Raw genomic sequence first — 27,276 nt, 5'->3', positions numbered from 1 at the left:
AGAAGGACTGCAGCCACGAGGGAGCCCCGTGGGGGACAGCAAAGCCCGGGCCTCGAGGCACATTGTCGGTGCCTGCCCTACCCCGATGGAGGCCCTGGACTGCCGGTGAGTGGGGGCCCTGACGGGACTTGGTGGGGCTGCACCGGGGCACATTGCCGGTGCCCGGCCCCAGGGCTAGGACTCTGTTGTGAGCTGTTGCATCCCTGCATCGGAGAGGGGACAGTATTAGTTCTTTCTTGTCTAGAGCCTCATCCCCTGTTGCAGAGATAGATCCCAGAGCTTGGCCATCGGGCTCACCTGATCAAGTGGGCCTAAGGGCACGCCCCAATAGAGGTTGGCTTGAGTGGGCCAGGAGGGGACAGATGCCTAGGGAGCCTTCATTAGATGATGCACCAGTGGGGAGGATTAGGCTCATGCTCATGGTTTAATGCCTAACATTGCTCAATAATGTGTACGCCTAAATGTTCATGCGGAGGGTTGGCTGCTGTGTACACCCTGATGTTTGATATCCCTAGTTTGATGGTAGAGGGAGCCTAGCTGTTTCCTTACAGGTGTTCCTGGTCTATGAGGAGGGCCCCTACCTGATATTACTGCTGGGTGAGGTATGTTCTGCCTAATGTTGGTCAATAGGTTGGCCTGACGTGTTATTCCAGGCCCATGGTTATGTCCCAGGTTAATGGGCCAGCTGTGCTGATTTATTACAGGTGCTCCTATTTATGATGTACTGTGAAGCCCTGATGTTTTTCCCTTACAGGGGTTGGGTTGGCGTTATTGTGCATGATGTATAACTATGCTAATGTGGTATTTTGCATTTACAGCCTACCCCTAAGGATGAGAGTCTGAGTTGGCCCCCCAGATTGGCCCCAGATCTAATGTCATTTTAAACATCCTTCTTTATTTGCAGCATGGACTTATAGACTCAGCCCTTACTTCCCATGTGAATAATCCCCTCTTTATACACTTGGCTCTGGCGCCAATTGGCGCCCTGTTGTGACACTACTGTTTTGCATTTTATTTTGCCTTGCAGGTTGGAAACACTACTAAACTACTTATCTTTTTCCAACTCAAACTGGTGTCCTGCCTCTTTTGTGGTGTGCCTGGTGCGTCGTCTGTGGGTACTGCGTGAGTGCTTCACATGTCCTCGAATTTTGGCCTGCCCGCTTGGTTCCATGCTACCCCCTTGGAGATTTGGGTAACCCCATTTCTTACAGTAGGCCTGTGTGTTTGGTCTCCAAACTTCAACAAAGTCCTATAGAAGGTCGAAGGTGAGATTGTGGTTTGGGGACTCCCTGAAACTCTGCAGGAGAATCCAATCAAGGTTAACACAATTAGGGGGTAGAAATGGTGGGCTACTGCTACGCTAAAGGAACACTACTGTGATTTCAGAGATGAGATTCCAGTGCAACACCGATTTACAGATATAAAGAAGGTAGACCCCATGTTACAAGGCAGGCGGCGCACTTCGGTCTGACATTCTCTCTCTATCTCACAGAGCCTCAGAGAAGAACGATCTACGAGTACCATCGGGTTGAGCTGGACCTCAGCAAGATCACCAGTTCATCAGCTGTGGAGTTCACCCCACTGCCCAGTGAGTATTCAACCACTGCACAAGCTGGGAATGGGCAGCAATGCCATCTGCATCGTTAGAGTTGTTTGTGAAATAGAAAAAAAATCTCAATGCCTGAAAGAAAGCATACACAGCAACATTTCCAATGCCGGAAATTACATATATACAGAGTGAAGGGTGAGATATAAGAGACAGTAATATCCTTTACCTTCTTGAAGAAAAAGTGTCTCAATCCAGAAATCACACTGTCCTGACAGAAGCGTGGGTAACAGCGAAAGTGACAGAAATCGTCAAATGTGCCATCTGCTCTCCTTATGGTTTCTTTGATGCATTTAGAGCTTGAGAAGCTGCTATTATCCTTAAAGTGGCGCCCCACCAGCGCCACTTTCTGGAAACACGAGAGCATAGGGATCTGCCATCAAGATTGGTTTTGGGGAGCAGATCTATTTGGGGCGGCCCCTCAGTAGCCAGTCTCATCGTTTTAGTTCAGGGCCTCGATGCATTGCTTGGTGGCCCGAAGCTGGAAACTTCCAGCACATCAGAGTCATTTGTTTTTATGTTCTTTAAAAACAAATCCTAGATTTTTTTTTCGGAGCGATCAAAAAATGCTACCCTAGCCAGGCAGACTGTGCAACATTGAGCAGTTTGGCCAACATCACTGCAGCGGAACGGGTGCGCTACAATGTCAAGGAATCATCTCCAGCTTGTACAGCTAGCATTTCTAGCGTTGGTCCTCAGGCTGCAGCTGGGATGTTGGAGGCAGGACCACCACTGTCCAGCTGTTTGGCGCCTGTCTGCCAAAACCAAGAGGAGGTCCTTGGTTTTCAGACCTGCAAATACTGGAAAGACACAGCGATACACAAACTAGAAATGCAGAAACAGACAGGGATGGAACAGCAGCAGAAGCTCAGTAAGGGAAGAGCTAAAGCCGTGGAGCAAAGTGCCCAGAGGTCCAACCTGAGAAGTTGCATCACAGTGAACCAAAACTTTAGGTTAATCCAGGCTAAAAGGTGGCCCGCCAAGCAGGCTAGAGGAACTGGTCTTGTATGCCAGGAAGAATGGGCTTGCTGTTAATACTATGCAATGAAAGCCATTAGTCTCCAAGAACAAGAATTAAATCCCGTGCCAAATGCCATCTTAAGAGGAAACATAGTCACCCTCGCAAACACACACACAATGAACCCAAGAGAAAATCCACATAAACCTTTGTGCTCACACCAGTCAAGACTGTAGATCTATGTACAGCATGAGCAAAGGGAGTGGTCGAACAACCCATATTCCTTGCCTACAGAGAAAGCAGGAACAGCCGCGACTTTCAGCTCCTGGGGACACAGAGGCTGCCCAAAGCCCACCTATGGCCATGCAAAGCGGCCCCCGGCCAAAAAATAACTTTCATCCATTCCTGGCGACCTGTGCCCCTGCACAGATAACATCACTTTGTTTTAGCTATGCTCTGCACAAATTACCCAAATTACAATACCTGCTCGGTGTACAGCGGTATCTTTGCCCATGCTATAGGTGCTCTATCCACACCCACTACCTGCTTGGTACAAGCTTACGCCATGTGCGACCTTGACATACCCCAGCCGTGACTAATAAGTGTGTAATATTCAATAGTAAACTTAAAAGAGCGTAGTTTATCTTTGGATGCCTTATTACAGATCTGTTGTGCAATGCCTTAGTTAGAGCCTTAGAACCAATTAAAAAAATGTTTTTGCCATGGCTGCAGTGGAATAGCAGTATGTACCAGTCACAACAGGCACTATACTATACTATGTGCAGTAAATAATCGTACCACTGATGTGCTCAGGTTAGGGTTATTAGGCACATACTTACCTACATTCATGCCATTTTAGCATTCTTTGAAAGAAAGAAAACATATGCATATTATTAGTAAACTGATGACTATTTTTTCTGGAGAAACAGGAATTTTACACCCTTCTAAGCATCATACCAGCCATCCCCGAGAGGGCTGGGAGAGGACGCGTTTTTCTGCAAATATCCACAATCATATTTGACAGCAGAACATGGAGAATGTACTAAAATGATTAACGTTCCACATCCATTCAGTTGTTTTATCTCTTTTAGCTAAAGGTCCAAATACACAACAGATAAACACTGAACACTAATTACACCTTTTTGTAAACAAGTATAACAAAACTACTACGGATTTACTAGAAACTGATACAAGGATCTAGTCAGAAAAAGCATGTGTGACAAATTTGGAATAATCATGTTCTACACTGAAGAGCAAACATTCCCATGTTAAGGAATTCTCCAACCCAGCTTCCAGCGAAAACAACATCACACCCTCACAAGAGCTGTGCGACAACCTCACCCATTTCTTCCACGACAAGATCGCAACCATATACAGAAACGTTGAACCCCAACCCACACCTATGGACTTCCTCAACAGATACACCACCACCGTAACCAACACAAACCACACACTGACCACCTGGAACATCCTCGGCACCCAGGACACCACCTTCACCATGAAATCTACCCACTCAAGAGCTCCCGCAGACCCATGCACGCACTACAACTTCAACCTCAGAAACCAAAGGATCAGAGAGGAACTCACCACCCTACTTAACAGCTCTATCACCTCCACAACATTTCCTAATGCCTGGAAACACGCCAAAATCAGACCACTACTCAAAAAACCCTCTGCAGAACCCAGATAACTCAGAAACTGCTGGCCAATCTACCAGCTCACATTCCCAGCGAAGGTACTGGAAAAGATCATGAACATTCAGCTCATGACACATCTGGAGCAGAGCCAGCTTCTCGACACCTCCCAATTTAGCTTCCACAGCAATCACAGCACTGAAACTACCCTGATCGCAGCCACCACCAACATCTGAACCCTCCTTGACCGAGGAGAAACAGCAGCTTGATCCTCCTGAACCTCTTGGCAGCCTCCAACACCATGTCCCACCATACATTGATCGAAGGACTCCACCACATCGGCATCCAAGGAGACGCGCTCAGATGGATCACCTCTTTCCTCACCAAAAGAACCCAGAGGATCCACCTCCCACCTTTCACCTCTGAACAAAGGAGATCACCTGTGGTGTCTCCAGTGCTCATCTCTCAGCCTCTCGGTCTTCAATGCTTATATGACCCCGCTGGCCAACACCGTCAGATCCCATGGCCTCAACATAATTTCCTACGTAGATGACACCCAACTCATCCTCTCACCGACAACCTCATCACCACCAGAACAATCTTCCACAGATGCATGACAAACAGCGCCGACTGGATGAAGAACAACTGTCAACAGCTGAACACATACAAGATGGAAGTACTGAACTTTGGCAACAGCAGCAATACAAGGAACGACTCCTGGTGGCCATCATGCCTAGGTCCTGCACCCACTCCCTCCAACCATGCCAGAAACCTCAGAATCATCATTGACAACAAGCTGACTATGAAATCCGAGATCAACACTGTCTTCTATGCCTGCTTCCTCACTCTGCATGTTACATAAGATCTTCAAGAGACTACCCCTACACACGAGATGTACCGTGACATAAGTCATCATCACTAGTCGAATGGACTACGGCAATGCCCTCTACTTAGGAATCGCCAAACACTTTCTACAGAGACTTCATACCATACAGAATGCAGCAGCCAGACTCATGCTCAGCCTTCCTCAATGAACCCACATCACACCCCACCTCAGGAAACTCTACTGCCTCCCCATACACAAGAGATACCAATTCTAACTGCTGAGCCATGCACACAAGGCTCTACACAACCAAAGACCCACCTACATTAACAACTGTCAGTACTTCCACCAACCATTGAGAAGACTATGCTCTGCCTCCCTTTCACTTGCCCATACTCCCCGCATCTACGGAAATAGAAGTGGAGGACGCTTTTCTCCCACATCGCAGCAAAGACATTGAAGACGCACCTCCGGAACATCACCTTACTTCCGGAATTCCGAATGGCCCTCAAGACTTGGCTGTTCGAATAAGCCTCCGGGGCCTGCAACCGCCTGGATACCCTATTGGATGATTAGCCGCACTTTATAATTCCCGATTGATTGATTGAAGAGACATAAAATGAGAAACATTATTTCCCATTATGCACAATACCCTCCCCCCCTTCATCAACAAGCACAAAATGAAGAACCTTAGCTGAACGAGGAAGTAGTCTGACAACTTTTTTGCTGATTAGTGACTTGTACAAAAATCATTGGCAATCCAAATTTTCAATTTGATAAGTATTAACCAGCTCAACCACGACCACAGAGTTGCTTTAATTCAGTCTTTTAATATGTTATGGTTAAAGGGCAGTGCTCTGTAGTCATGGTTCAGATGATGTGTACATAGAAAACGCCACCATTTGTTTTAGTAATAACATTTTAGCTCTGTGACAAATCTGCCTAAATTATTCCAGAGACCTGGTTGATCTAACTCTGGTTCTTTATTACGTATTTGGTGATGAATGGTCAAGGAGTTAAAAGGTTATCCAGGGAAATAAACTTTGAGGGTGTGATTTAAAATCATTTGGTCTCTACCACACCCTTCATTACAGACCAGATTTACACCTAACTTTGCATGAATCCAGAGGAGAGTTCTTTTTGTGCTTTGGTGAAAGTTTCTTCAAGGGGTATCCTTGATTAATACAATCCACAATCCAGCTCTGAAAGCATTTTTGATGTGCATCTATACCATTAGGTTTCTGAGCCGGGTCATAAAAGTTGGCGCAGAGATAACATTTTAATTAAGAATTCTGGTTTGGAAACCACCAGTAGCAGTTCCTAAACCAAATCTCATCTGACCGGAAGAGAATAAAATGAGATTTTTCCCTTCATCTGCCACTACACACCATGGTTCACAAACCACACACTGCATACAATTTTGAAATGACCATAGTAGGGTATACTAGTCACAGATTGATCTGAGGAGGTATGTTGGTCCACCTCAACGGACTGGAATAGGCCAGCATCGTGCCCCAAGAAAAACAGTCAAGGACATATAGCAAGGTCTCCTTTAGAGGGTCAAAAACATTGCACAAACTATGGATTGAATCAAAAATTGTTGATGTCGGAGTTTCACACACATGCTGATCAAGATGACTTGCAGTTGACTACTAAACATGGTTTACTGTTCACGAATCAAACAAGCTGCACTTCACAAACCACAAGATGCACCTCAAGTAGTTTGTTAAACATAATAAAATATAATTAAAAAACACATTCTATGAAAAATATGCATTGAAAGGAGATTATGATTGGTACATATGTGGAAAAATACAAACTGGGGGGCACTACCAACCAGAATATAAGATCCTTAATTATTGCCCGGCGATGTCGCCTCTTGAACCCACAAAGAAGTTAAACTATTGAAGAGGCAGGCGCTGGAGACTGGAAGGCAGGAAACAAGGTTTTTATTCGCTCCGGAGGAGAACACAACGAAAACGGACAGAAGGTATCGTTCTGAGGTGCTCTAACTGCATCCCTGAGGCCTGGCCTCTTATACACAAGTTGATCTCTTTATTACATGTAACACATTCTCGTTGATACTTTGATGTACGGAAAGACATCCTCAGAATCCCCCCTTCCCAGCCCGTTCCCATGCAAGGCTACAGTGGAAGTCCCCGCCCCGTTCACAACAGGTGATGATCATCGCGCAGCTGGGTATTCCGCCGATTCACGGAGTATGCGGGTTTCGATCGGATCTCGTGGGATGGGGGGGGGGCTTTGATCATCTCGGGGGTCCTTTGAGGAGGGAAGCTTCCTATTGTATGGGGAGGGGCAAGAGATTGGTATCGGCAGAGCTAGGTGTCGGCCTGGGAACGGGGAAGACAAACGGGCACACGGGGAAAAGGGGTTTGCATCAAAAGGGCCGGAGGTCATGACGGGGAAGCAGGGAGGTGTCGCGCTGGGAACAGGATGAGGGCCTGGGACAGAGCAGCGCCGAAGAGGGGTTTATGACTCAAGGCAGGTGCAAGCAGGGGGGTTGCCAGCGAAGTTAGGAGAGAGAGAGAGACGCGCTGGCTCTCGGCGAGAGCAGGGAAGCCATGGTGTCCAAAATGGCGGCTGTTTTACGCGCACAAAAGGTTTAAGGAGAGCAAGAGGGCGCCGATAATGTTGACGGTTTTCAGCCTAACTTTTAACAGTCCTCCCTTTTCAACATATCTAGCCAACTTGCTTACTCAATGTCAATTTTCATCAAATTCCTAACTTCGGTATCATATAATGCCCTCATATGTTCGCTTCCAATGTCCACAGTTTTGGGAAAAATACAACTCGCACATAAAGAACACATAGGTGGCAAACATTGAATTCCTAAGCATAGGCCACATATTACAACTACGGGAATCAGGATAATGGTGAGCAGTCTCCAGCCCCAGCTTTTGACGGTGTCCCAGAACCAACCACCAAGCGACCATTCTTCTTGCTCTTGGTGAACTTCCGAAGAGAGTCTGTGTAGATGTTCGATGGCTTTGTACACTGAGGGTGAGTTGTCCGGTATGTATGTACAACAGCTGGCCCCAATAATGCGGCATGCTCCTCCACGGTCCGCCAGAACCACATCTAGAACGAGGCGGTTCTGAAGAGCCACCAAACGGACCGCTTGGAGCTCGGCAGTGTTGTTGGCAAAGATGCCCGCTGTGATGTTCATGGTTGTCTCGACTGCCTGAGTCAAATGTCGGATGGCACGGCTGTTGGCCATCGGGCCCCAGAGGGGGACGAGTCCTTTCATAGCATCGAGGAACTGTGCTCCTGTTGAGTCGGCTTGCTCAACGTCTTTGGCTCGTTTTTGTCTGTGGTGATTCGCTGGGGCCACATAAGTTGGAGGAAGGACGAAGGAGATGTAGCAAGTGCCCCCCCAGCCTTTGGGGAGCCAGGTGTAGGCCTTCGTGCCACAGATGAAATACATGTTTGGGGATGACACAAAGGAAGGTGGATCCGTGGAGTCCAAAGTTCTGGTAAAGCGGCAAGCGCTGTGACCCACCAGCTGTGTCCCAAGTCCTTCTACACACATGTGGCCTGTGACGTTGATGACCGTCAGGGCCACAGTCAGAGTGGCAGCCGTTCGTTTCCGCAGATAGGAGAAGGTGGGTCTGGTTGGATTGTTGAACACCTGCATTTCGATTCGTTCTTTGGCCGGAATGTCCATTTGGATTGAGTCGCTGGGGGTCAGCGGGCAGAAGTGTGTCTTTGTCTTGTTTCGCCCGGCCCCATGAGAAGAATGTGCTGCAGCTCTGCTGGAGGTGGCATTTCCCGTATAGCTCTCTTGCAGGAGGATCAGCCAGGCAAGGCAGGAGCCGTGGACGGAGAAGGGTGAAGGGATGAATGGTATTGAATGTCCAGTGGCATGGGGTAGCAACCCACAGATCCAGCAGTTGGTGGCGTTGGTGGCAAGATTGTGCTGGTGAAGTAGCTGCACGAAAGAGTTGTTCCAAAACTCCTTTCGCCTCTCTCTTAGTTGAGGAGAGAGCGAAATTAGATAATGTTCCTTCATGGTGGTAGGCTGAGCAGTGGTTAGGAATGTTTCGTGAGCAGGTGCGTGTTCTTCCATAATCCAGAGCGTAGTCATGAGGAGAAAACAGAGGAGGATTACGATGAAGAGTGCAATTGTCTTTGAGCTATGGAGTCTGTCTGTTCTCGGATTTCTGTAGTGGGTATTTCCTGTTGTCTCAGTCGGCTTCTTGTTTGGCGCTTCCATCATCTTCTTATCTGGCGCTTCCATCATCTTCGTCTTCAAGGTGCTCGGTAGTGGGCAGGACCACAGACTCAGTTTTAGCTTCTCTCCAGGTAACCCTTGGTAGTTCGGGTCACCGTTCTGAGATTCTTTAACCTAGTCCGTGGCCTACTTAGCCGAAGCTCCCTCCTTTCGACGCAGGAAATACCCTTCTCGAGATGGCACAGTGGGGTCAGGATGTTTTGAAAGTTCAAGTGTCTCTGTATCAGGGTAGCAGTTTAACGATGGTCGGTCCCGGTTCAGGAGCTCTTCTTGGGTGTTGACGGTGTCTGTCGTGGCCAGGGCTGGAGAGACCTTTTTGCAGTGATGAGCGTGCAGCCAGTGTTTCTTCCCCTCCACTCGAAGTGCGGTCCGAGTGGTGATCAGCACTTGCCAGGGGCCCGTCCACCGGGGTTCCAAACTCTTTGATCGCTGAAAGTTTCGGATCAGCACGAAGTCCCCCGGCTGGATGGCGTGACCCGGACCCCTGGAAGCATCGGGGATGGCCTGCTGCACCTGCTGATGAAGGACAGACAAAGTTTCAGTCAATTTGTACAGATAATCAGACATTAGGACATCCGGAACGTCATGAATGGACGTTGGTTTCGGGGCAGACCAGACGCTCATGGGTCGACCGAAGACAACTTCATAAGGGGTTAAGTGATGTCGGGTGGGGGTAGAGCGCATCGATAGCAATGCCAATGGGAGGGCGTCTGGCCATTTCAGGCCCGTCGTAGCCACTATTTTGGCCAGTTTAAGCTTTAGTGTGGCGTTGTGTCGTTCGACAAGCCCAGCAGATTGAGGGTGGAAGACTGCGTGGAATTTCTGTTTGATACCCAGCCCATTTAGGATGAGCTGGATAACGTTGGCTACAAAGTGGGGGCCATTATCACTCCATAAAACACGACAGAGGCCATAACGGGGGAAAAACTCCTTTAACAGGACCTTTGCAGTGGCCATAGCGGTGTTGTCACGGGTTGGATATGCTTCCACCCATTTGCTAAATGCGCACACCACGACAAGTACATATTTCAGGCCTTGGCATCTGTCTAGCTGGATGTAGTCCATCTGCAGGACTTCAAATGGGTGGTTTGGGACCCCAAATCCCCCCCGGGGTACTACAGTTCCCTTCCCGGGGTTGTGTTGCAGGCATATTAAGCATTGTTGGACCAGGCGTTTGGCGGAATCTGGGATCTTGTCATTGTGCCAAACCCTGGAAACAAGTTCGATCATGGGGGCTGATCCTATGTGGGCTGGGGAGTGTGCCATGGATAATATGGGAATCAAGTATGAATCAGGTAGCAACCATCTGTTCGTGTCTCTTGTCCGCCAGCAGCCTTCATCGTCTTTCAATCCCACCCGTGCCCATTCAGTCAATTCGTGTTGTGTGCTAGCCATTTGTATGTCTCTAATTGTGTCCTTGGCGTCAGTCCAGTTTTCTGCTTGTGACCTGGTCACGTACATACGTGTTGTCGTTCTATTTTCAGCTGTCGTTCGGGCGGTGATGTCGGCTAGTGCATTTCCCTGTCCAATAATGTCTGTCACCTTCTTGTGTGCCTGGCATTTGATAACGGCAAGTTTGTTGGGGAGGAGGACAGCTTCGATTAAGGCGGAGACTAAATCCCCGTGCAGAATGGGTGTGCCGTGTGAGGTCAAGTATCCTCTCTCCCTCCAGAGGAGCCCAAAATGGTGAACCACCCCGAAGGCATACTGGCTGTCGGTGTAAATGTTCGCCGTGGTTCCTGTTGCCAGGATGCAGGCTCTCGTCAAAGCAATCAGTTCCGCTGCCTGGGCAGATCGCTGGGTGATGCGGGCGGTTTCTACTACAGTTCGAGCCGTGGTGACTGCATAGGCAGCGGAAGTGGTACCATCGGAGAGTTTGATGCAAGAACCGTCCACCCACAACTCCCCGTCGGGGTCAGGGAAAGCTGTGTCTCTGAGATCGACCCTACTCCTGGTCTGTTCGTCCGTAAGAGTCACGCAGTCATGTACGGGGTGCACATTGGGGTCGTTCTCTGGCAAGGGTAACAGAGTTGCTGGGTTCAGTGTGGTGCATCTTTTCAGGGTGATATGGGGGGCAAGCAAGGTTAGTTCGTATCCAGTCAGTCGTGCACTCGTCAGATGTTGCGTCTTGGTTTGGTTCAGGAGGGTGTCGACTGCATGGGGTACCAGTACCGTGAGGGAATTCGAGAGTACAATCCCCTCACTCTGTCGGATAGAGACTGCAGCAGCAGCTACAGCTCGAAGGCAGGCAGGCAAGGCTCTGGCGACAGGGTCAAGAGTGGCAGAGAAGTAAGCGCACGGTCGTTGCTTAGGACCGATGGCCTGGGTCAGGACAGATAAAGCGCACCCCTCCCTTTCGTGAGTGTAAAGGGAGAAGGGCTTTCTGTAATCAGGGGTACCCAGGACAGGGGCTGAGCAAAGGGCATCTCGTAGTTCTGTGAAGGAGGTTTGACACTCAGGAGTCCAAGGGAGTGGGAAAGGGACGTCTTTGTTTAGGAGAGAGAGCAGTGGTTTTACAACGAGGCTGAAGTTTGGCAACCATTGTCGGCAGAAGGAGGTGAGGCCTAATAGGGAGCGAACCTGCTTCTGGGTTTTAGGGACAGGGGTGTCTAGAATGGTCTGGATTCGATCAGGGGTGAGTTTCCTTCCATCTTTGGACAGAAGGTGGCCCAGGTAAGTGACCTGGGGTAGGCAGAATTGCAACTTCTTCTTGGAGACCTTGTGGCCATTTTCCGCAAGGAAGTGCAAGAGTTGAATGGTGGCGGTAACCGCTAGAGGGGTGGTGTCGGCTGCCAAAAGGATGTCATCGACATATTGTACCAACACCACCCCGTCGGGTAACCGGACTTGGTCTAGTTGCCTTTTGAGGGCCTGGCTGTAGATGCTAGGGCTCTCCGTGTAGCCTTGAGGGGCTCGGCAAAACCTATATGAGCGGGATTTTAGGGTAAAGCCGAAGAGATATCGGCTGTCTGGGTGGATGGGGATGGAGAAGAATGCGTTCTTGAGGTCGATGACGGAAAAGGTGGTGGCAGTGGATGGAATCAAGGTCAGGATGGTGGTGATGTCTGAGACCACAGGGTACTGGGGTACCACCACTTTGTTGATCTCTCGGAGGTCGATGATGAAACGGTATGCTTTCTCATCTCCCTCTCCCTGCTTCTTGATAATGGGCAAGATAGGGCTGTTGCAAACGTTGCTAACCACTTCCTCTACCACTCCTGCGTCTATCAGTGACTGGATAATCATTACCAATGCCTTCTCGCCCTCTGGCGATATCCGATATTGTGGGAGTTTTGGGAGTGTTGCGTCTGGTCGGACAGTAATGTGCACTGGGTCAATTAACATACGCCCTACGTCCGAATCCGCTTTGGCCCACAGATACGGAGGTAGGGTGTCAAGCAGGGACGCGTCGACGTCGGTGATGGAAAACATGTGTCGGGGGGGGCAATGTTTAAGCAGAACGGGGTTGTCGTAAAGAAACACTCGAACTCCATCTTGAGAACACCTAATCGTCGCTCGGAAGTGTTTCAGTAAGTCAAGTCCCATAATGGCGTCAGGGCTATTGGAGGAAAGCAAGAACGTGGTGTCGGTGGTGTTGTTTTCTACGTCAAAGAGAATCGGGGCAGACAAAGGGTTGGTGGAGGGCGTTCCATCGAAACCTGTCGATGTTATGAGTGAGCCAGACAAGGGTGCCCTTGGAATCAGTCGTTTAGATAACGCACTACGTGTTGCGCCAGTGTCTACCAGAAATGGAGACTTGGTACCCAGGACCTTAGCAGTGACATAAGGGCCCTGCTGGTCAACATAGAGCTCGACTGGATCCCTCCCTCGCCCTTGGCTGTCCTATGCAAAGGTGTGAGTGTCGTCATAGTCAGATTGTTGATATTGGTTCTGTCTGGGTCGATCGAACGTATTCGGTCTGCTTGATCTGTCATTAGTCGCGTCATTTGGGGGCCCTCGTTGTGGTCCCTTAGGTCTCGGTCCGTTTGCTACATCCCTGGGGTCTCTGTTCCTGATCATTTCCAGGAGAACTGGGCACTGGGATTTCCAATGGCCAGTCCCTTTGCAGAAAGCGCACTGGTCATCTCTAAGGTCTGTGCGTCCACTGTAGGGAGTCAGAGTGCGGTCCTGGGGAAATGCAGTCTTAGGGACGTTTGTCTGGTAGTTTCCCCGGTATTGGTCTCGTCCTATAGTCACCCCTTGCAGTTTGGCAATCATCACCCTCTCTTTTAAGTCTTTCTTCTTTTTCTCTGTCGCCCTATCGTTTTCATTTTTCTGATGCTCATAATATTGGGCCATTTGGAGAATCGCTGTAGGTTTGGAGGCTGCCCAACTACTCTCGCTGGCCTGTAGTTTCTGGGAGATGTCCAATGATAGGCCCTTAACATAATTCTGGACAAACAGATGGTGTCCGGTTGCAGTGGTCATGTCCTGGCCGCTGTAATCGGAGAACACCGTTTCAAACCGGGAGAAGTATTCCGATACATCCTCCTGGGGTTTTTGGCGACAGGCTGTTACTATCGACCAGTCCACTTTCTTTTCTGGGATTAGGGTTTTTAATTTCTCTACAATTTTATCTGGGAGATCTAGAATGGATTTCAACGGCTTTTGTCCTGGTCCCCGTTGTTTGTCCAAGTCATCGAGTTGTGGCCAGGTATGTCCGAACAGCTCAAGGTGGTCGACTTTCCGGATTTGCTTCCACACATCAGCTGGTAGACATAACCCGAAGAACAAGTCGATGTCAGCCAGGGTCATGATAGTTGAACCCAGGGCTGTACCCAATTCAGTATAGAAGGCAGTGGGGTTTTTACGTAGGTCGGGTAGAGATTTCCGGAATGTCAGTATCTCTTGCCGGTCCCATGGCTGGTAGACCCAGTTGTATACTACCCTTCCCTTTGCATCTTGGTTGTTTGCATCATCGTGAGTCCCTGTACCCCGAGGAGGAACCCAGTAAGGGGCAGCCTCACGTATCGGCATCATGGTGTTAGATTGCTCGGTTGGTGGTTCGGTCACTACGGGGGCCGCGGATTTTGCTCCCGGCTTTCGTTCAGTGAGGTGGCGGAAAACCTCAAGCGTACGCGTAAGGAGGTCCGACACATCACACTCGCCCTCGTCCCCAATATCGACCTTCCGGTACAGAGCCCTTAGGCTCTCGGGACCTTTGTCTCGATATCGGTCCTCGTATGTATTCAAGACATGATAACACAGTCGTACGGTAAAATGTCGTCTGTGACGACCTGTATACGAGCTGAACATATCTGTGATGTACTCTTCATCATCCTTCCTTTCTACCAGTGTCCTTGCTATTTTGTCGATCCCCGCTCGCTCATCTTTGTCTAGCCTGTTTGTTCTTGCAAGGCCAGCCCCTCGAGTCTCATGCTCGTCTAACGTTGTCGTTGGTGCGGGTTTTAATACAAGGGGTTCGGCTGGCACAGAGGCCATTGGGGCCGACGCTGTGGCGGTACCTTCGTTTGTACCTGGGGGTGGCGCGTGCTGTGCCAAGGGTTGAGAAGGGGCATATGGAGGGGGCATGTAGATGATAGGGGGACCTAACAGCAGGTCCTCATTGGCTTGTCGTTTCGAGGGTAAATCAGGGTAGAGCATGGAGGGGGTTCTAACCGGACACTGGCTTGGCGTTTCCCTTTCTAGTTTCTGTTTAGCTTTCTCTCTTTCCTCTATCTCCCTTTTTAGTTTCTGAGCAGGTAGGTGGGCTGCTTTTTGCAGCTCTTTTTCCAACCTACTCTCAGTTTTCTTTTTACGCTGTTCAGTTTCTTTTCGCCACATGCCGAAGCTATCAAGCATAGTAGGTGTTGTCTTGTTTTTACCTAGGGCAGTTTCTAGTGTTTTTATTTTATCATCATCGAAGGATCCTATCAGGGGCCATTGACTTTCTTGACCCTGTTTTGTATATTTATGCCATAGTTTACTATAGGCAATAGCGGTCAATCCATGCTTCATGAACATGTCCTTATTAGGGGTGCCTTCCAGTGGGGCTGGATGGTCCATCTCTAATAAGCGGTCCGGGCTAAACAGGCTACCAATCAGTGGGGAGAAGACAGACATGACGGCTCGTAACGAGGGACTAAAAAGTCAGCACTGCCTATCTTATCACTAGGTGCAAAGACTAGACAGAATATTTCTATTCTACGTTGTTTGCAGGCAGTGAATACCTCATGGATCACAATAACCAAAGACCAACAAATAACAATGGGGAGAATGAGTAGGTCCGCAAAGATCTGCGTTACCTACCTTTTTCACTATCTGCAAAAAGGGTGGTCTCTTCCCTGTTTGCAGACAGGGAATCTCCAGGAAACAATAATTTTGCGAACAACAGTTCAGTTTCAAGCAATTATAGGGTGAGGGAGAAAAAAAATAAGCACGGCTGCTACCCTACCTATCCTCCACTGCTTGCAAAGAGAGAGACCTTTGTTTCTCCGTTTGCAGACAGTGAATCCCTCATAGATCAAGATAACAAAAGACCGACAAATAACAATGGGGAGAATGAGTAGGTCCGTAAAGATCTGCGTTACCTACCTTTTTCACTATCTGCAAAAAGGGTGGTCTCTTCCCTGTTTGCAGACAGGGAATCTCCAGGAAACAATAGTTTGTGAACAACAGCTCAGTTTCAGGTGACTATTGAGTGGGGGAGAAAAATAAGCACGGTTGTCTGCCCTACCTATCCTCCACTGCTTGCAAAGAGAGAGCCTGTTGTTTCTCCGTTTGCAGACAGTGAATCTCCAAATAAACAAAAAGAGCAATACTAGTATTTAACAATCAAGCAATTTTTTTTTTTCGCAATTTGTCGTGGTAACACGACCTTACCCGGACCGCATGGACAGTTTCCTGACTTCCGAATCCAGCGCCCGATCGTCCTCTCTTCTTCGTTATCCTCGCGGCACTCCTGATGGTTCCCAGTCAGGACCGTAGATCACTCGAGAGAGGTCTGTTCGGAACCAGTGAAGTTCGGATGATCGGCTGTCAGACGAGGGTCTATCGGACAGACGCGTTCCCGATCGTTGCAGTCGTTCACTTTGTCGTCAGGACCTCTCCCACTGGATCCATGGGTCGCTGATGGGCCCCACGCTTGGGACGCCAATTGTGGAAAAATACAAACTGGGGGGCACTACCAACCAGAATATAAGATCCTTAATTATTGCCCGGCGATGTCGCCTCTTGAACCCACAAAGAAGTTAAACTATTGAAGAGGCAGGCGCTGGAGACTGGAAGGCAGGAAACAAGGTTTTTATTCGCTCCGGAGGAGAACACAACGAAAACGGACAGAAGGTATCGTTCTGAGGTGCTCTAACTGCATCCCTGAGGCCTGGCCTCTTATACACAAGTTGATCTCTTTATTACATGTAACACATTCTCGTTGATACTTTGATGTACGGAAAGACATCCTCAGAATCCCCCCTTCCCAGCCCGTTCCCATGCAAGGCTACAGTGGAAGTCCCCGCCCCGTTCACAACAGGTGATGATCATCGCGCAGCTGGGTATTCCGCCGATTCACGGAGTATGCGGGTTTCGATCGGATCTCGTGGGATGGGGGGGGGGCTTTGATCATCTCGGGGGTCCTTTGAGGAGGGAAGCTTCCTATTGTATGGGGAGGGGCAAGAGATTGGTATCGGCAGAGCTAGGTGTCGGCCTGGGAACGGGGAAGACAAACGGGCACACGGGGAAAAGGGGTTTGCATCAAAAGGGCCGGAGGTCATGACGGGGAAGCAGGGAGGTGTCGCGCTGGGAACAGGATGAGGGCCTGGGACAGAGCAGCGCCGAAGAGGGGTTTATGACTCAAGGCAGGTGCAAGCAGGGGGGTTGCCAGCGAAGTTAGGAGAGAGAGAGAGACGCGCTGGCTCTCGGCGAGAGCAGGGAAGCCATGGTGTCCAAAATGGCGGCTGTTTTACGCGCACAAAAGGTTTAAGGAGAGCAAGAGGGCGCCGATAATGTTGACGGTTTTCAGCCTAACTTTTAACACATAAAGAATCACTATGTGTTACTGCAGTTGCTCAGTTGTGGGTTTCTGTATCAATGGAAACACACCAATAGCCAAACATCAAAGGAAGGAACCTACTATTTGAGGTGTAATATGGTGGAGGTGGTGCCAGGAACCATAATTGTCTTGGCCTCCGTTAATGTAGGGGACAGCATTTAAATATGCCAAGAGCAAGTTCGGACAGTGTTGGGACAGGAATGTCCCCTGCAAGGAATACAAGCATGTTTCCCTGTCCTAACTGCGTAAATGCAAATATATCTGACATACTGTCTTTTATTTTGGGCCTGGCATCAGACTAATCAAAGTGAATGAGCAGTGGCCTAGGCCTGCACCTGACTACAAGATATTCTGAACCTGTCCTGTGACCTGGAGGGGCGTATCAAACATACCCGGAGTACTGACAGTGGACTACTATCTCTGTCATGAGTACAGCATATGGAGCGGTGGTGGCAGCATACCATTATTAAGAGAATAAATTGTGAAACAAACCCTTTTTATCTGTGTACCTCGTGTTGAAGCCTATTGGCTGACCTGTGTAAAGTTATTCTTGTTATGTGCATGCCCAGACACTTCGCCTGACATCCCTAGTGTGTGTTTAGCGTATTTGTGTGTGTAGCAAGTAATACGTGCATTGTGTGAGTGAGACAGAGTAATGAAGGCCAGTAGGATCCATTTTGGATACAACTGGCCCAGCACAAGATGAAGGTGATGACAGTGCTATCAGACAAGGAAAGTGTATTGCTTGCATTCCTATAGTGGGAAGGAGTTATTTCAGACAATAAAGCGAGGAATGGAGACAGGGCTCCCTTTACAAATTCCATGAGCCTTTTTGTTTAGCAAGAACTACTGATTTATCTCCCTAAAAAACTGCTGTTTGATGGATGGCAGGGTTAGAGGGTGGGACTGCAGACCATGTTATGTTATGTTATATGAGTTTTATAAAGTTATCTTTCACCAGGGAGGTTCCTTGGCACGTGAACAGTAAAAGCCAGCATACAGCTAGAGAAAATGTAATCATAGGCTTATCGAAAGTGCCATGTCTTCAAGAGTTTGCAGAAATGCATATAATTTGTGGTAGATCTAATCTCTGGGGGCATGGAATTCCATGTCCAAGGGGCCAATTGAGACACACCTATTCTCTTCCGTTTGAAAGGGAGAATTCTGTGGAAGTTTTTATGCCTAGACCTGAGATTACAGTTAGGTACATATTGTTTAACTCGAAATTATAGAAAGACAGGACATGAAAGGTGAGAAGTTTTCTCGGTAAAGACCGCCCCTTTATCCTTTTCCTGATTACTCCTTCAGTTGGGCTGGTGGCAGTCAAGTATAGAAACCTCACTCTTCATTTGTGCTTCTCGGCTGAAGAAACCCTAGTGTTACTCTGCACAAAGGCTCTGTCGGGAGAACAGTTGGCAAGGACTCTTGCAATACGAACCATCACAAATCAGTTGGTTCCAGTTCCAAGCCCTCTATAGCCAAGGGACTGGTCCGCAGAACTCAAATGACTGCAGTGCAAACAGGGCTGGTGTCTGAATGACATCCAGTCTCCCATAGGTGAGGAGACATCCTGCTGTAGGAGCTGTGTACCTGCCCCAAAGTGGCTACAAGTGCGCCTTCCTGGTAACAAACAGGAAGGAGCCTGCCTGGCCTGAAGGAGGAGAAACTGTCCAGGAAAGAGCTTATCCGGTGCATTCCCAGTGGCTGTGGGGCGCCCAGGAGGAAACAGACTGCACCAGAGTGGTTTGGATGGCCCTGGTGCTTGTGGGCCCCGGACTCTCAAAACCTGAGAGCATGACCGCATGATTGCAGAAGGCCCAGTTGTGGCTGGAATTGCCTGACCACAGATGGCCCAGCTGGGGCAGTACCTGCCAAATACTGTACTCCCGGATGGAGATACAACTTCCAATTACTGAGGACTCCATGGGACTGTACATACAGTCAGGGCAACAATACCTCAGGATCTCCTGACTGGTGGGTTGCATCTGCTATGGCAGAGCCACGCCATCAAGACTGCAGTCATTGGATCCTCAACCTCATCCCTGCAGGACCTTGTGCTGCAACCTCTGATGGAGAAGCTGCAAAGACATGCTGCTGAACGTGGCTCACTCTGACAAGGAATTGTCGGTTCTCCAAAGCTCTTTCGAGTGCAGATCAGAGTCTCATTGGGCACTTTACAGCAGCAGAAATTAAGAGAACTCATTTATCCAGAGAAAGGGGTAAGATGAAGACTGATCATATTGTCAGTGTGTGGTACTTAGTACAACTATCTGATTAAAATACTTTCTTTCTTGCAAAGTTGAACAATGTGCTGGACATTAACTTAATTGTGTCTGTTGGTTGACTGTTGAGCTCTGATCTTAAGCACTACAATAGAAGCTTATGACTGCCCGCTGAGAAGCTTGTGACTGCTTGTCTTCGCTACCCTGAGAGTTAAGTGTAGAAGGGGTTGTACATGGCCAATCTGCAGAGACTTGGTAGAAAGGACCTAAACATGATCTGATAGACAATATTCATCTAAGTCTATTTTTCCAGTAGCACTGCATGCATAGGCAGAACCTCTGATTCTCTTGAATTGGCCGATGTACTCTGGAGTAGTCAGACGTATCAAATTCTTAGTGGAACGCCCAATTGTTCCTAATGGTCAGGAAGTGCAAGCTTTCGACAAGAGGGGTAGGATTAGGTTGTTTGAAAATGGTTGAGTGAGGTGAAGAGTGGAGAAATGTGGTTGGTTCAGTGATGGCAACTGCTCACCCCTTTCCTTCTCTTCCCACTCTGAAACTTGTTCTATAATGACACTCTTCATTGCTTTCTCCTGCAGCCTGCCTCCAACATCAGACATGTGAGGATTGTGTTGCCTCCAAACTGACCTTCAACTGCAGCTGGTGTCATGTCCTGCAAAGGTAATGCAAAGGTAGCCATAACTGTGTGCAGGGAGGGTTTGCTTTGTGTGTGATGCGTATATGTGGCTGTGTACTAGTATGTCCATGTGCTCAGAGTTGGGTGCAGGTTTGTGTGTCTATGTACTAATGCATGTGGTTGTGTGTTGTAGGCAGGCGTGTGTTGTGAACACGTGTCAGGATGTGTGTGTGTGTCCAGGGGCGGTGGGTGACATTTCAAAGTGGTGGGGCGCAAAGTAATTTGCATACAGCACCGTAGCGAGCGAGCGCAGCGAGCGTGCCCGAACCCCAAAAGGGGGGTTGGGGGGGATAACCCCCCCCAAGAAAATTTGGAAAAAAAAGAAGAAAAATCGTCCATTTTCAAGCAAATTTGAGAAAGCAATTGTGAAAGTGCAGTTATTACATTAATAGATGGCATAACATAGGTAGTTGCTTATTCAGTATAACCACAGAGCTTCATACATTCCGTCCTATTACGCTCAGGTGCTGAATTTAGACTATAAGACTTTCATGAAAATCTCAGCTCTAAGAGTAGAAGAAGTTGCACAGCAGTTGGGAAACAGCCTTCACAAAGCATTAGAAAAATGAGAGGCAATTACTTGAAAGCAAACTGAAAGCAATGCATCAAGTAGTAACTTAAAGCAATGCATCCAGCAAAACAGTGCATGCAGTCAACCATACAAAAGTAAACTAAACCAGTTTTATGCCCTGTGCGTCTGAAGGGGAGACAGGCAAAAGGGGTCATAATGGGACATCTGGCACAGCCACTTTGTAATCGAGGTCACCCACCCAGCTCAAGACTGAGTTACAGGCTGATCTTAAATCTTTAAGCAACCACAAGGGTCTCCAGCTAGTTGGTTCTTGAGCCAAAAGAGTCCTCAGGTCACTGGGAGTCTTTACATCGCGCCTGAGATGACATGAAAATGTCCCTTAATCCGGAGCAACTGTGGGGACTGGTCTGGGTCTGGATATGACTTGGTACGAGCAGGATACAAAAAGTAACGGGTAGGTGGTAACCCACTTCAAGTAAAGGAGCTGTAAGGAACCTAAGCGCACTGGTGTTGATACCACTAACACGGCAGCTCTGGCTTTCTCAGGGTGGGTGTCAGCTGTGTGATGAAACCAGCATGTGAAGCAGTTACCTCAAACAAACTAAAACCAATGCACTCACCAAGACAAGGAGTTACATGAAATCAAATAGAAAACCACCATCAAGCCAGGTAGTCACCTAAAGGCAAATTGAAGTGACTGCACACTATGGGAAGTGCACTTCACCAGCCAGCCTATTACACTAAAGGAAAATAAAAGCAATGCTCCCAGTAAACAAGACAACATAAATTGAAAATGTTTCCCTGCAGGACCAACAGTCACAAAAAGTAAAGAAACAGAATGAAGTCAGAGGCACTCCAGGAATCCAGGTAGTCACACAAAATCATAACTGATTGAGCAAACTGTGTACTGAAAACTATTGCAAATAAGAAAATGATATCAGACCAAACTAGTCACAGGAAAACAAACGCATGCACCCAATGAGCTACCTTACCAGATGTACGTAAATAAATGGAACAAGCACTTATAACTCAAGGAACCCACGAGGGAACAAGGTCAGCAGCAACATTTACAAACAGACTTCGAAGTCAGCCCCAATCAAAAGCAAATGCAACTAAAACCTTCTCGAAAGTAATCAACAAGAACTCAAATTAAATTTGGAAATTCCTTTTTTGAAATGAAAGTAATCAGCCAACTGCAATAAATAAGGTGAATGCTGGTTTAGTAAACAATCATGATAAACGAAAGAGACATAACATAAAAATAGCAGTTAATCCAGGAATATCAGAGACATACACATGCATGTAACCACCTAAATAGAGCAACAGTCACCCAGAATGCCCAGAACCAGTAAGTAACCCACGCTGAAGGAGAAGACATTACTCCAAGTTAATGAGATCATGACTTCTAACACTGTTTATTGGCTAAGATGCACAACTCTGCTGACATCAGTATTCATTAATACAAGGCTGGCACGTTAACCATATTGTGAAGTGTAAGGCCTCATTTTTCTGTGAACGCAAGTGAACACTGTGCCTTACCACAAAAGTTGAAAAACCTCACTTTCTCATACACATCTTGCATTTGTAGTGTATGGATGTAGAGAATGGTGTTGTACCTTTAATGATTGGACACTGCTATTATATATCTCATCGCTACCAATAGGATGGCCACGAGGCTCTGTTCGCTAGCTGGCATGCACGTGTTGGTTGCTGTGATCTATATGTAAAGAAGGAGGAGTAATTTGGATGACGACTGCAGAGTACTCCATGTGTGTTGAACTGAGTATGTTGCAGCAGAGGGTGGACGATGCATGTGGGAGAAATGGCGAGCAATGGGGGAGCGAAGTGTTGCTGAAAGCTCATTGGTGTTGGTTAGGAGATGAGCAGTGTGTTTGTGTCCTCTGCAGGGCCTGGGATGTGCTCGTATTGTGGTGCAGAGAGCAGTAGAAGGAGAAAAGTTGAGGATGGCTGGTAAAGGGTTAAATAGATGTACTGAGGCTGTGGAAGAGGCTGTTTTCCCCAAACCTTTTCTGCCAGTGAGGTGTCTGACCGAGAGCTCCATCCGGACAGTCGGGCATTTGTAAAGTTATTGTCAGAAATGTCAGGCGCTTCTTACAATATTTGGCAGGTGCTTCAGTGCCTCTGGACCGTCAAATGCACCCCCCCCCCTCCTCTCCCCCAATAGACTCCGAGTACAGGTTTGGGGTCTTGTAAACAACTGTGCTGTGCCAAAGAAAAAAATAAGTTCCCATGCCAATTAATACGCCTATTTAAACCAAATCCACTTGTGTGAATAAGAGTGGCTAAGAGAATGGCATTACCTCACACTGGAAGTTGTACACCTCTCGGGGATTCCAGCGCAGATGCGTTTCCACGTGGGGAGTGCTGGAGGGGAGTTCTGGATGAGCCGCTTAGTGCTAGGAAACTCTCTGGTGTTACTGCAGGCTCTAGAAAATTCCACTATTATATTTTGCCTAGAGCTTAAAAAATGCGATAATGGTCTACATCAAAGAGCCGCCGTGATGCCAATAGTCATGACTGGCACAACACAGATGCCAACGAATCTCCCTGCAAGGCACATGGCATGCGCAGCTGCCCCACAGCTCCCACGCCAGTGCCCCATAGCTTGATGCTGCGGCCCCCACCCACCCCCAACGGGACAATCCATGCCACTGGAGTCAAGCTATCCTGGCTGATGAGGGCTGAAAGCCTGAAACCGGTCCTCGGAAGCTTGTTTCCAATCCAGGGAAGACCTGGCTTGGCAGTTCGGGCTGGACTGTTCCCAATGGGCACAGGGTCAAGACTGATTTGCATATGGCTGGGTCCAAACTGGAATGGCATGGTGAGCAGAAAAACAATGGGCCTTATTTATGAAGGCCTTGCGCCGCCGGTGCGTCACTTTTTCCCATGTTAAAAATGACGCACCGGCGGCGCAAGGCCTTCATAAATCTGCCCCAATGGATTTAGGCCCAGATCTCTGTACTGGGGTGAATGTATGACATTGTCCTGCATTCTGTCCATCAATTGTTCTTTTTGCAGATGTGCACCCTGGACATCCCATGACCTAAGCATTCACAGTTCACTCCTCGATTCAAAACATAACCTCAAGATTTCAGGCTAGGCACAAGATACCTTAATGGTCAGATTGGTTACACCCCTAGTTCATGCCCCAAACTTCAAGATAATAACCTGCTCCTTCTCAGAAGGACACTGCTAGATTCTGCAATGAACTACTTGAGGCAATTGTTAAAGACTGACTTTAATTTAAAAACAGTCAGTCTTGAGTCCAGGAAAAGGATGGGAGGCACTCAAAATGGTAGTCATTTATAAATGTTAGGTATTACATCATAGGGTACGTAAATCAATTAGAACACACCTTTTGACACAGAAGGAATATGAAATTAAAACTGAGCTTTAAAAAACACACTTCAGGCGATGCAATACTATAGGTCACAACTGGCGCCGCAATTAAAGAATTCATGAAGGAAGCAGACAGGGGAGTTACATTCACGGCCAAATATGCAGTGGCAAAAGATATGGAGAGGGGAGAGATCCAGTAAAATACTGCCCATGGTGATGACGAGGCCAAGGGCTTCCTATGAAGTAATCATGCTGAATAGCGATTACTCCCAGCATCCTTTACAGATGACGAAATACACACTCCGGTGAAAGGAAATGAAATCAGGCAGGCACAGTCTCTGACAGCAAGGGATTTTATTAAGAACACATGGCTATTCCGGGCCCGCAACTTTTACTCCTAAATGAGAAACCTGTTTCGAAGGGACCTCTCCCACACCAGCGGCGTCACTAGGGTTGGTGTCACCCAGTGCCCTAACCCCTGGTGTCACCCCCTCACGATTTGCCCCATGGACCTCGTCCGAATCCACCAGAGTCTCGGAACACCACTGAAAAAAACAAGCAAATGGGAATACAGACTCTCTCTTGTTTGTTTTCCTTGATTTCTAAAGACAGATTAATGTGAATGATGGAAGATATGATCGAAGCCTGTACTATGATCGGAAGGGAGGAATGGGGGAATATGTTGTATTTGTATGTTTTATTTCAATAACTGCCTGCAAAATGTTGTCGACGTGATATATGAATGTTAATAAAGTTAATTTTTTAAATATGAGGCCCAGAGTGTTCAGGTGGTCGGTATCTCAGGATTCATTTTAGAGGCTGAAGGATGGTATCTATCTGCTCACACATTGTACATTTCTACCCCAGCGTATGTGCTTCACTCTCTGGGTGACTCTCCGATGGCCTGAGTGATGTCCTTGCACAACACAACCAAAGTCAAGAACATCTTACATAAACCACAAAGAGAAAGCATGACTACTGTATGCCCTTTTGAGCACTATCCCGCGTTCCAGTTCGGAAAACCTTTCCCCCTGGCAACAGACCACCAGGTTCTGCTTGCAGTCTACGGCAATCTCAATATGAAAGGGCAATCTCTGAGAGATGGGGCGTATTGTTGGTGGGGAACTAGTTTAAAAATACTCATATACCTGGGAAAGAGTACAGTATTGCAGAGTACATGCCATACATCCATTGCCAAAAACAGTAACTTGTCTCATAACAGCTGGTGGACAGGTGTGTTTCCTAAAGCTAGACCTCATGATGACTGACAATGTCAGAAAAACATGCCTTACCATACTGAGCACATTTAGACCCCCACACCTTGAACCACTGTAGACGTCTGAGCCAGCTGAGATAGTATGGAAATGCTTTGCACACAGGCAGTATATACTGGCCATTATGGAGGACTATCACTGACAGCGAGAGCTCTGCTCTCTAAATTGAATGAAGCATTTGTTATATTGGGGAACTCAGACACCTTAAAGCTGGCAATGATCTCACATTCACAACAGCAACTTTGCTCAAGTTCTCAAGTAATTGAAAGATAGATAATGTGACTGTGAGCGCAGACGCATGGTATAGTAAAGCGATTCATAACTGCAATTTAGAGAGTGAGAGAAAGAGCAGTCTAAACGTCCATTCATCTATTTCAAATGGCAAAAGAGTTATATAATTTAAAACCAGGCTATAAAGCATGGTATTCGAGGGCTGAATATTTATTCCATGAACTGGCAGACGTTTCCAGTGACTGTACCGCTTCTTCACTTATAGAACGATTCATCTTCCGCTGAAGAGCTCCCGCAGACAAGAAAATGTCAACAGTTTTCAGAGTTTGATTTCCATATTTAACTCTAGTCCAGGGCCAGATTTCACCCTGAGGTGCATTCCAGTGGCGTCACTAGGTGGTGCGATTTATGCATAATTAGTTTGACGCATAATCTATAATCTGAAGATTATACCCCCCAGTTTTTACATTTCTAGCTCAAACGGTTCAGAACATGTGAAAAATGCAACAAGTGTTGCTGCGCGCTGAAAGACACTTTATACAACGGGACTGGTCACCTTTCTGTTGCTTATTACCATATCTGGGTGTTAAACTGGTATTGAGGTGCGACCAATTCCCAGTGTTACCAAGTTAAAAAAAGCTTAAATAAGTGATTGTTTTTAAAAACGTGCCGCATCATGTCGCATAATTATTCTTTTTACCACATAATTTGCTCAAACCGGCTGCACAATTTGGCCGTCTCCTGGCGCATAATTCCTGTCATAAGCAGTATTTATTAAGTTATGCTACACCATCACTGAGGGAGCACAGTGTCCTGTTATCTCAGTGCCGGGTCCCTGACAGCCCACTCTCACACCTCAGCACCCCGGCATGCCGACTCCTCAGATTCCAGGCATGAGTCGGTTGTTTCCCATCACACTGGTGTCCTCCCCCGTGACCCTAGATTCCAGGGGTCACGGCAGTGCCTGGCAGAGACGCTGATGCGGCAAGTAGTGGGAGCAGAGGCCGTGTCACGTGACCCACTGTAGATTCAGACAGTGAGCTGCTGCAGGTGGGGTGAAGGGGGGGCAGGAGGGGGGGCAGGGGGGGGGCAGGGGGAAGAGCATAGTATCGGATGAGGTACATGTCTGGTTGTGGCCCAAATGGACGCACCGCTGCTGACTGTCATGAAGAGTGAAGTGCAGTACCAATGCAAACCTGAATGCACACTTGATCACCATGCAAACACAGACACACTGTCACAGCAGCGGTGCGTCCATTGGGGCTTTTTTTAACTTGGTAACACTGGGAATTGGTCGCACCTCAATACCAGTTTAACACCCAGATATGGTAATAAGCAACAGAAAGGTGACCAGTCCCGTTGTATAAAGTGTCTTTCAGCGCGCAGCAACACTTGTTGCATTTTTCACATGTTCTGAACCGTTTGAGCTAGAAATGTAAAAACTGGGGGGTATAATCTTCAGATTATAGATTATGCGTCAAACTAATTATGCATAAATCGCACCACCTAGTGACGCCACTGGAATGCACCTCAGGGTGAAATCGGGCCCTGGACTAGAGTTAAATATGGAAATCAAACTCTGAAAACTGTTGACATTTTCTTTTCTGCGGGAGCTCTTCAGCGGAAGATGAATCGTTCTATAAGTGAAGAAGCGGTACAGTCACTGGAAACGTCTGCCAGTTCATGGAATAAATATT

The 27,276-nt window shown here is 47.8% G+C and overlaps 1 protein-coding gene across 1 annotated transcript in view; it reads left to right on the top strand.

Annotated features, from left to right (window-relative positions):
* Window positions 1-27,276, top strand: part of PLXDC1 (plexin domain containing 1) — a 392,766-nt gene that overhangs the window by 304,404 nt on the left and 61,086 nt on the right. The window contains exons 8-9 of the mRNA XM_078645635.1: window positions 1,493-1,588; window positions 20,085-20,166. Coding sequence (XP_078501761.1) covers window positions 1,493-1,588; window positions 20,085-20,166 — 178 coding nt within the window. The remainder of the gene's footprint in view (window positions 1-1,492; window positions 1,589-20,084; window positions 20,167-27,276) is intronic.

Source organism: Lissotriton helveticus, chromosome 5_1 (assembly GCF_964261635.1).
Source record: "Lissotriton helveticus chromosome 5_1, aLisHel1.1, whole genome shotgun sequence".
Taxonomy (NCBI): domain Eukaryota; kingdom Metazoa; phylum Chordata; class Amphibia; order Caudata; family Salamandridae; genus Lissotriton; species Lissotriton helveticus.
This window is presented reverse-complemented; position numbering and strand designations above follow the sequence as displayed.